Genomic DNA, 11313 nt, shown 5'->3' with positions numbered 1-11313 from the left:
TTAACTTGTTCTCTCACTTTTTTTCTCAAAATATACTTTCTATTGCAAAAAAGCGATCGGGCGCTACTTACTTTCGATCCGGTAGGGTGGTCCAGCACTTAAGTTTATGGAATAATGGGTCCAGCAATGTGCTACTGGGTCCAAAAGTTCGGTCTAGTAGGATGGTTCGGCACTTAAGTTTATGGAATAATGGGTCCGGCAATATGCTACTGGGTCCAAAAGTGAACGGTCAAATTTGGTCAAAATGATTTTTGTGCACGAAAAGGGCATTGCTGTCAAAAAAAATAAAAAAAATAAACGTTTTTTTTTTATGGGGGTTAGTGTATAGAAAGTTTGTTTTTGAAAAAAAAAATGAAAAAAAATTGAGTTGGGGTAGTTGCCTAGAAAATGTGGTCTCGTGATTTTTATTTATTTATTTATTTTTCTTTTAAATTTTTTTTCCCAAAACTAAAAGAGAGTCGGGCACTGTTTATTTATTTATTTATTTTTCTTTTAATTTTTTTTTTCCCAAAACGAAAAGAGAGCCGGGCACTTTCACCACTCTACGCGGTTTATCAATTGCCCCCTACAACTGCCAGCCACTCCACCCTCTTTGTCCGCACCTTCTCCTCCCCCATCTTTTCTCTCTCTCTAAACCCCCGCATATAAAACCCCCTCCCCGCAACTCCCTCTCCATCATCCAAACCTTTCCCCATCTCTCTCTCTAAACCAACAAAAACAACTCCCTGTTTCCTTAAAGCCCCTTCTACTAGCTCTCTCTCTCTCTCTCTCTCTCTCTCTAGAGAAGATATGGCATCTCTCTCTACTTTTCACCTCTTCTTCCTCGCCCTCTCTCTCTTTCACTTCGCCTCAGCTGCGAGGACCACCCCAGCTGAGTTAGTGCAAGACCAGCCCCTATCCCTAAAATATCACAACGGCCATGTCCTCTCCGGCCGAATCGCAGTAAACCTCATCTGGTACGGCTCCTTCACCCCATCCCAGCGCGCCATCATCTCCGACCTCTTCCTCTCTCTCTCCTCCCCGAAACCCGCCTCCCCCTCTGTCTCTTCCTGGTGGCAAACCACCCAAAAGTACCGCCCCGCCTCCTCATCGCGCTCCCTCCGCCTCACTCTAAACAAGCAAATCCTCGACACCTCTTACTCCTTGGGCAAAACCCTGACCAACGCCCAGCTCGTGGCCCTCGCCTCCAAGGGCGATGAGAAAAACGCGATCAATGTGGTGCTCACAGCCAAGGACGTCGCAGTCGAGGGCTTCTGCTCAAGCCGCTGTGGAACCCACGGCTCGGCCCGCTCTGCCCACAGAACCAAATTCGCCTACATTTGGGTGGGCAACTCCGAGACCCAGTGCCCTGGGCAGTGCGCATGGCCCTTCCACCAGCCGATCTACGGGCCTCAGACCCCTGCCCTCGTCACCCCCAATGGCGATGTGGGCATGGACGGGATGGCGATCAATGTGGGGAGCCTCATGGCAGGGACTGTGACAAACCCATTTGGAGATGGATACTACCAGGGACCCGCCAACGGCCCGCTGGAGGCCGCGTCGGCGTGTCCCGGGATTTACGGGAAGGGGGCGTACCCTGGGTACGCTGGGGATCTATTGGTGGATGAGGTGTCGGGGGCGAGTTATAATGCGAATGGCGTCAACGGGAGGAAGTATCTGTTGCCCGCTTTGTGGGATCCTGAGACCAGCGCCTGTTCCACTCTGGTTTAGGGGAAGAAGGAAATGTATATGTATGTACTACTGTGATATTTATTCTTTGATTTTTTTTTCCTACTTAAAAATATAAAAAGTTGATTCTTTATCAAGAGTGATTTCTTGTGTGCTTTTCGCTTTTCATCTCACTGATTTGATGGAAAACAAACAACACCTCTTTCTCGCAAACCAAACTTCTAATGATCTTCATCCTACTACAGTTTCATCCTATTCCTCAACAACATTCCCATTGAATCATCGACAAGTTATAACAGCAAACAAATAACCAGAAGATGAGAAAGAACAAATAACCAGAAGATGAGAAAGAACGAAGAAAAGGAGAAAAACAACAATAATTTGAGTCCTATTCAAGGGACTGAAATAGTTTTGTCCCATTTGAGGGACCAAATACCCTTGAGAGAAGTCTCACCTCATAACTCATTGAATCTTACAATTCAAGCATTAGAAAACATTTACATCAATCATCTTAACATTATGGCTGTAAAAAAAATAGGATTTTAACCTCTAAAAATAGTTCTATTGCAACAAATTATCTAGAAAGTCAATTTCTCCCTTAAAAAAGCCTTTATAGATCAATACCTTTTTTTGAATTTTAAATTTCATTGTCAGTGTTTTCAGGTGGGCAAGGTTTTCAAATTTCATTGTCAGTGTGTTAAAAATTGATTTTATAACCATCGTGTTGAAAATTGATTTTAGAACTATCATGTTGAGTGTTTTCAAATAGGTATTTGTGATGAGGCATTTTTCTGTTTTCATAAAGCTTAGGCCCTATAGAAACCTGATTCTTTAGAATGGCATTCATGGATACGTAACAAGCCACTTGCCTACACAGTTTACTGAGGAGCTCTACCAATCAACACTATTTTAAAACCCGGATTAGTGAGGCAGATTGGTTGCTCACAATATCCCTGTCATATCCATTGGCTGATTTAGAATGGTTTGAATGGGTGTTCTAAAAAACATTATAAAATAAAATAAAAATTAAACAGGGATTTATAAAGTAGAGACCAATGAGACCCAATACGACATTATATCAATTTTAAAAAGAAAAAATATATATAAAAGGAGGTGTTTTAGGGGTTACCTGGGCAAGAGCCATACCATCTCAGAGGCGGACTGATTCCCAATCTGGATCCAATTGGATCCAATCAAACAAGCCCTTGAGTATTTTGCATTGTTGAGGACTCTTTGGATTTTAGGTTTCACAGTTTAGTGACGAGTTCTTCTCGACCATGGAATTCAATTGCGTCACTCCTCCAAGCTCAAAAACCCATTTGTGGATGATATATCAATCATTGAATAACACAAGGACCAATTACGCTATTAACTCGTGACCTCGAACCCCTCCTCATGGATAAACCTCTCCTCATCGTTATGATGGTCATTTATTGTGTTAATGTTTTAAAAAAAGGAAAGATATCTTATTATTTATTTTTTTTAGTTCTAGATCTCATTAGGTCCAAAAATTGAAATATTACTTGTAATTTCATTTTTTCTATCTTCCAACCTCCTAAACCCTTTTGACCATGTACTATTGACCTCAACAATTTATATGACATGACTCTATCTCTCTTTCTAAAACTCCATCTCTCTCTTTCACATCATCGCCTTTCTCTCAAAATTCTACTTTTTTAAAACCCAAACTCCATCTCTCTCTCATATCATCGTCTCTTTCTCAAAACTCTATCTCTCCTTAAAACTCAAATTCAAACTCTATCTCTCTCTCTCTAAATCTTCATCTTTTTCTATAACCAAAACTCCATCTCTCTCTCTCCGAAACTCCATCTCTCACACACACATAAGAAGTCGTGCTCGTGTTCGAGCTCAAGCTAAATCCCTTGACTAGTAAACTCATCAAGAAGCGAAGAGAGAGATGAAGTTTGAATATGATGTCATTTTAGTATTTGTTTGCGTAAAAAATTTATGGTCAAAAGGGTCCAAGGGGTTGTAAGATAAAAAAGATAAAGACCTTTTGCTTACAAGTAATATGTTCAATTCTTGAATCTCAAGAGATATGAAAGTTAAAAATAGGGGATAAAGAGATATTTTCTCTTTAAAAATTATTGATCTAGATCTTCGATTTATTTAGATTAGGAATTGAGGTGATCTATTCGATTTTGGTATAGTCTTGGCCCTCGCTCTGCTCTCCCTAAAACACCCCTTTTACATATTAATTTTTTTTGGATTTAAGTTTATCTAATGTTTTTAGAGGTCCCACCTAAAGCTCACCTCATAAATCTCGATTTTAATTTCATTTTACTTTTATTTTTTAATAGTTTTCTAGACCGCTGATCCACACCAATCTAAATCACCGATCCAACAATATGTGAGATGAATGGTCCACCCCACGTATACCAGGTTTCAAAACACAAGTCCCCGGCACATCCCCCTACTCGTAGTTAGTCACCTAGGGTACTCATATGGTTCAATAATGGACCTGGTTTCTATACAGCCAAGCCCGCATATTAAAAAATGCAGGCCTATTAATATATCTAGTTTTGAGATGAATTTTTGGACTTAATTTTTAAGGACATAATATCTACCATGGAGATTATAAATATGAAAAAATAAATAAAATTTAAAAACTAAAAATAATAATTCTAATAAAAAATGTCTGAACCATTAGTTTCCATTATTTTTAAATGGAACACCTACTTGCATCCATCTTTAAGATGGATGCTTTACAGTTATTGGACGAGATATGTAGTTATGCGGTCCAGCTCACATGAGAGAAATTTCCTTCAATATTGGTGGGAATTTTGTCCAATGAGTTGCTTTTCCGCTCTTTCTTTCTGGCTTGGTTCACGCGCTGATGCTGCGGAAGATGAAACCCCCCTTTTCTTTTCTTTTTTTTAAAAACGTGGGGCCGTGTTTAAGGGGGCATTGATTTTTTTCCCTTACAATATACCAATTTTTCAAAGGGTGAGGTTGTATAAGATGCCCACCTTACACGATACAAGGCACACTTTTTAATTTTGTAGGAAGATATAGTTTCGGTGTCGGAATTCCGGCTTTAAAATCTATGTTTAACTATGATTACGAAATTCAAAATTTCTAAAGCAGGTTGAACAGGGCCTTGGCCAGGTCCAGCCAGCCCTACCCTCATATCGTGGTTGTCCAACCCTCGCTTAGTTCTTGGAAAATGTTATCAAATTTGTTTCGCTTCTTCGGTCATATTAGGACCAGTTCGATTATGCTTCAGGTCTGTTTCGGCCAGTAAAGAAAAAGTTATATAAATGTATTTTATTTTATTATATATAAATGTATTTTATTTTATTTTTACTTTTTTTTATTATTTATATATATTATATATATAAATATTTAATTTTTTTATATTAATTTTTTTAAAAAAAAATGTTTGAAATCTTCTTTCAAATCGACCGAAACACCGAATTACTTCATTTTTTTCACCGAATAAAAAAAAAGACTCTTAAACGAATCTGACAAACTCTTACGTCACATTATATGGCTCAGGTTTTCTGTGTTGGCCCATGCCACCTCTCTACATGCAACCTACGACATTCCCTCCAGCCCCTCTTCTCCATTTTTGTTCCTTGTGAAACACGTTTAATAGAGACATACTCTCCACCCCCTCTTCCCAGCTTCTGTTCCTTGAGGAACGCGTTTAATCAAAAAGAAAGTCAGTAGGAGGTGAAGAGACTGGGCTACCAAAACTAAGGGGCAAGGGTGTGAAGTCCTTTCTCTTATGATAACGAGTGATCTAGGTGTTACGGTTTGGATTAAAGTCTCCTCATCCAGCAAAACAGGGTAGATTGACGACCCGGATTGCTCTTCAATAAAGATAACAAAATGTAATCTTAATATCATTATATCATGTCTCTTTTAAGAAGAGAAAAAAAATTATATAAGGTTGCAACCTTAAAATATAGAATTAAAGGTGCACCTCAAAAATCCATCATAAAACGTTGTTTTGATGTTGGAAAACCCTCTAATTGATCATCTCGATATCGAGATGCATGAATATGAAAAGAAATTAAATATTTTGAGTTCGAAAAATATTGCATCTTGCAATACATTATCTAGACCGTCCATTTTCAAGATTTTCATGTGTTTATATGTCTATTTGATTTGAACCCATTTTAGAGTTTAAAGTTTTATAATTAGAGATGAAAATAGATTCTCAAGTCACCATAAAAAAATTTTATACCAAAATTATAATTATGATAAAATTTAGAGGTGCTCCTTAATTGTATTGTTTAAGGTTTCAACGTTATTTAAACCAGCCTATTCGTTGTCCTTTTTGGCCTTCGCACCTTGTTCACACATCTCTCATCCCAACTTAACCCTAAAGGGGGACCACTCTCCAATGTAATCTGTAAAATCTCCTCTCCAATTTATTCTATAAGCCCCAGTCTTGTGCCCCTAAATGACTTCTTATTGTACCTGCAATAACATTTTAAAATACCATACCACACAAGATCTATGTGACTAACTTTCACCCAAGACCAAAGTTGGTGATAGTGAGCGCAGTATTGCTACTTGGTTCTCAGGAGCCCAAGAATGTGGGCTGCCAACTTAGTTATAATTATTTCTAATGAATTCAATTTTATTTTGTACAAATGTATTCAATGTGACCATTTATTTTTTGTTGCAGTTAGCATACGGATGCAGCCGTTGCTGTAGAGGTAAGGTGCACCTTCAAATTTTATCATGGTATATAATTTTGATGTAAAATGTTCTTAGGATTATCTAAATCTATTTTTATATCTAATTATAAAATTTTAAATTTAAAAAATGGTTAACATCAAGTAGATCTATAAACATATGAAAATCTTGAATATGGACGGTGTAGATAATATGTTGTAAAATGCACTAATTTTTAGACTTAAAATCTTTTTATTTTTCATGGTTATACATCTCGATGTCGAGATGATCAATCAAAGGGTCTTCAACATTAAAACTACCTTTTATGATGGATTTTTGAGGTGCATCTGTAGTTCTACATTGTAAGGTTGCAACCTTTTATAAACTTTTTTTTTTATTTTTTATACAAACGGGTCCCAATTTTTAATGACTGTTGGATGTGAAATCAGTTGATTAAGGGTGTGTTATTGATTGAGCACAAAGTTTAAAATAAAATTTCTCAAATATTGTGACACACTGCAATTTATGGGATTTCATATCTAATGGCTAAAAATGATTGAGGCTTCATTGTACCAATAGCAATAGTCTCATAGTATAATTACCAAATAAATTAATTTATTGCAATATTTGGCTGCTTTTGGTTATTATCATGATAAAAACCTTTCTTGAAATAACATTGTCGAAAAATTAGTAATCTAAAATTTAAATGAAAAGCATCAATTACATAAAAACATTTCTAAAATATGAATAAAATAAAGGGATTGTCTACAAAGAGACTATTTATCTATTGTACATGAAGGTCACAATCATTTTCGGCCCTTAAATTTCAAAATGGGTGGGTATAAGAGTGACATTGAATAGACACAAAGTGTGAAAAAAAAAAATCTTGAACTTCATGACTTATTCCAAACCATCGAATTTGACATCTAATGAGTGTTTCAAAATGGGTTGTTGTCATAGTATCATTTAGTAGACACAAAATTCCATAAAAAATAATTCTCGAACGTCAAGACTTATCTCAAATCATTCAATTTGACATCTAATGAATGTAAATGATTGTGACCTCCATGTACAAAAGATAAATGATCTCCTTTTAGACAATAGGGACCAAGACTTGGGCTTGCCCCATAAGGACCAAGGCTGGCTAAGACCAGGTTTGCCCCCATTAACTACAAAAAAAAAAAGACAAAATTTAAAGCAGTCTAGGTTGAGCCTGCCCAACTACATTATAGTTGAGTTCGGGACCTGGCTTGATTACAGTTTGGGTTCCACTAGAGTTTCTTTGCATGGCTAGATCCACCATGCTCCCAATTGGATGAGCCAACTCATCCAATTGATTACCCTTGCATAAGCAGCAGGTGGATGAAACTTGATCGCATGGGCCAGGAAGAAAGGACTCTTATTAGGCCCCATTTTGTTCCCTGAAAATGGGTGTTCTAGGGAAATGCCTCTTCCGTAATTGTATCTCCAAGGATTTACTTGAAATATGTGCTTTGCAGTTTGGATAGTATCTTAGAAGAGACTTGGAAGTTGCATGTCCACTAAGTTAGCACGTCAACAAATAATCGGCAAACCAAAACATTGATAATAAAATCATTTTTTTCTTTAAAATGTCGTAGGCAAAAGTTCAGGTAAAAAATACGGATCACCAAAAAATAGTTAAGTTAGAAAATCAAGAATATTTCGAATTTGGTTAAAAAGAACTGAGTGAAAAAATTGGTTATATAATGATAATAAAAAATAGAATTATGAGTTGCAGTCACTGTATATATACATTCAAACTATTGGATTATAATTTTTTTGACCTTACCTAGTGTCATGAGAGTCATACTTAACAAATTTTTATCTAAGCTTTCAATAACTACAATAACAATTCATACTTTGATGTCATGACACAAAGCATATGGTAGATTTATTGGGAGCATACAATCAATAACAACAAAAATAATACTAAACACAAAAACTACATTATGAAAAAATAAGAGCGGAACCCAAAATATGGGATTATAGTTGCAAGAAAAAAAAAACCAAAAAAAACCTTTAGTACAAGAATTCAGCTAACTAAAATACAAAAACTCGAACATGTAACATAGTGGACCATCCGATTTACTATGTTATATATAATATAAAAAAAAACAAAAGTAAGAAAAAATGAAATCAAGCAAATTTCTATATGCTGAAGAAAATAACAAAATGCTTCAACAAATCAAAATATTCGAAGCTCACTCTAAATTCCTAGCTGCGTAAATCTTTGATTTTCACTGAATTCCTCTTTTACTCTTTACCACGATGCTTTATATTTATAAAATAAGATTTTTCATTGGGTTACTCTTCATCAAATTCTAACTATTACTTAAGGGGTGAGGTTTGTATAGAGCTTAGGTTCTAGACAATTAAATTAGAGCCTACCTCTAATAGTGTCGAGAAATGTGGTGTCAATATTGAAAATCTTTGTCATAGCCTTAAAATATATTTTCATCGTCATTTATAAAGTTTAAAGTTTCAAAAATAGTGTAGATCAACATGTCTATGAAAACTTGAAAATCTTGAAAATTGACAGTAAAAAAATGCGTTACAAAATACACTATTTCCAAAACTTGAAATCCATTTTTTCTCATGTCCATGCATCTTGATGTCGAGATGATCAATTTGAAGATATGTGGGCATCAAAACCATATGTTCTACTGAAATTTTTAATGTGCGTCCTAATTTGATTGTTTAGAGCCCCCGGCTCTATATAAACTTTTCTCTTACTTAAGATCTATGGTCGATTATTTATTAGAGAATATAATGAACATGTTTTTTATTAGAACATACGGGAGGAAATTATTGATGGAAATTGAGTTACTCAAGATTCTCAATTTACTTTCACTTTTAATGTGCTTATATCTAAATTAAAATTCGAAGATATTAAATAAATGAAGAGAAGTGTTTTTGATCTTTTGAAAAACTCGACATTCTTAATAGATTTTAAAAAATAAAAGATCTTGCTGAAAAAAAATGTGTTTTAAACGGAGACTTGCTAAGTATTATTTGGATTTTATTAATAAAATTATATTTTATAATAATATTAATATAATATTATATTGTAATATTATAATATCATAATGTAATATTGTATGTATTATGATTATATATATGACAAGAAAAGCACTTAAAAACACTCGGGAGTGAAGTCCTACAGTATTTTACTTATAACACGTCATTGTCCAAACTTCAACAGACGGTCACGATTGTCTGCAAAAATTTAAATTTAAACTAATTTTCATAAATTAACTTGAAATTTTGTGGGTGTACAAATTGCCACATTTTGGCATCAAAAGCTAGATACAAATATCAACAAGGAGACTAAAATCCCCTCTCCAGACCTTATCCAAACTATAGAAAGGCCCGGTATCCATGCAAATGAGTCTCCTAGAAACCAGCCTTTGGTCTCTTAGAGTCATTTTTCACAAAATAGCCCAATCTAACCACTAACCGCCTGGTTAGATCATAACCGGCCAGTGGCCGGTTCCGGTTTTGGGAGGTTAGGGTGATCAACTGGTATTTAAAAGTAATAAATAAAAAATATATATAAATTCCCAAAAATAAGAAATTTGATTTGTAATACATTTTTATATATTCTTTACATTTTGGCAAAGATTAAAAATTGTTTTGGTCATTAATACTCATTATTATATTTTCCCATCTTTTTTAAAAAAATTTAAACATAGCTCTTGAAAAATATAAAATGGGCTAAAATCCATTTTTTTCATTAAGTTTCAATTTCATTTGAATGTGATTTGTTTTAGTCATTCTTTATATGCTTACCGTATTTTAATAGATTATTTTTTTGTAATTTTTTTTAAACACTTTTTTTACCACCCGGGACTTACCTTGTTAGAGTGGTTGAATCGGCTGGTTTACAGTTGGACTGGTTAAACCGCTTCCAAGCCCATGTTAATTTAACCATTCCTGTTCGATTTTAAAAACACTGCTTACGATAAACCGATCGATTCAATCGTTCTAACCGGATAAATACCAGACGGTCAAAAAAGTATTGAAATTTTTTTATAAAATATCAAAAAAAAAATCTACTAAACTAATGAAAAACATATAAAGAATGATTAAAACAAAACACGTTCAAATGAAGTTGAAAATTAACGAAAAAATGGATTTTAACGAATCAATTTTGGAATCAATGTGAATATTAATAGCCAAACTAATTTTTAATCTTTACCATAATGTAAAAAATATTTTAAAAAAAACCAAATTCCTTATTTTTAGGATTTTATATACTTTTTTTTAAAAAAAAAAATATCGGTCGATCACTAAAACCGTCCAAAAGAGGAATCAGATAGAGGCCAATTTCGATATGCCTGGGCAGTTAGTGGGTAGATCGCCCAATTTTTCCAACAGTGGTTTCTTATCATTTGGAAAGGAAACTTGGAACCATTGTTAGAAAAACTGGGTGATCTAACAGGTAACCGCCCAGTTATATCGGAACCGTCCCCTTGTCAGTTCCGGTTTTGAACTATTTTGGTGATCGGCCTGTATTTTAAAACTAAAAATTCAAAAAACAATGCCTATAAAATCCCAAAAATAATGAATTTAAGTTGTAATACATTTTTTAATATTTTTTACATTATGGTAAATATTAAAAATTATTTTGGTCATTAATACTCACTTTTAAAATCTATTTTTTAATATATTGTCAAGTTCATTTAAATGAGTTTTGTTTTAATCATTCTTTATATGTTTTTCCTATATTAGTCGATGTTTTTTTACACATTTTTTTTCAACAATTTTTTGGCCACTCTGGAGGACTTGTCTGGTTGGAACGGTTAAATCGACTGATTTACTGGTAAGGCAAGTTAAACCGCTTCTCGCCCATGTCCTATTAACCGTTCCGATTCGATTTTATGAACACTGCTTGCAAGACATGAATCAACCAAGAATTTCGGGATTTTTACCTTCACATCTATGTCAAATTTGACTAGAAAACCCAAGAGAAGC

General features: G+C 34.6%; 1 protein-coding gene across 1 annotated transcript; it reads left to right on the top strand.

Moving 5' to 3' along the window:
• Positions 1-589: 589 nt before the first annotated feature.
• LOC18443007 (protein PHOSPHATE-INDUCED 1) lies at positions 590-1805 on the top strand. Its single transcript, XM_006853212.4, has one exon. It carries the CDS (start codon positions 790-792, stop codon positions 1708-1710), a length of 921 nt encoding a protein of 306 aa, XP_006853274.2. The 5' UTR covers positions 590-789; the 3' UTR covers positions 1711-1805.
• Positions 1806-11313: the final 9508 nt, after the last annotated feature.

Source organism: Amborella trichopoda, chromosome 4, assembly GCF_054954075.1.
Source record: "Amborella trichopoda isolate Santa Cruz 75 chromosome 4, AtrichopodaSantaCruz75HAP2 v2.0, whole genome shotgun sequence".
NCBI lineage: Eukaryota > Viridiplantae > Streptophyta > Magnoliopsida > Amborellales > Amborellaceae > Amborella > Amborella trichopoda.
The sequence above is the reverse complement of the archived record's forward strand: the minus strand, read 5'-3'. Positions and strand labels throughout refer to the sequence as shown.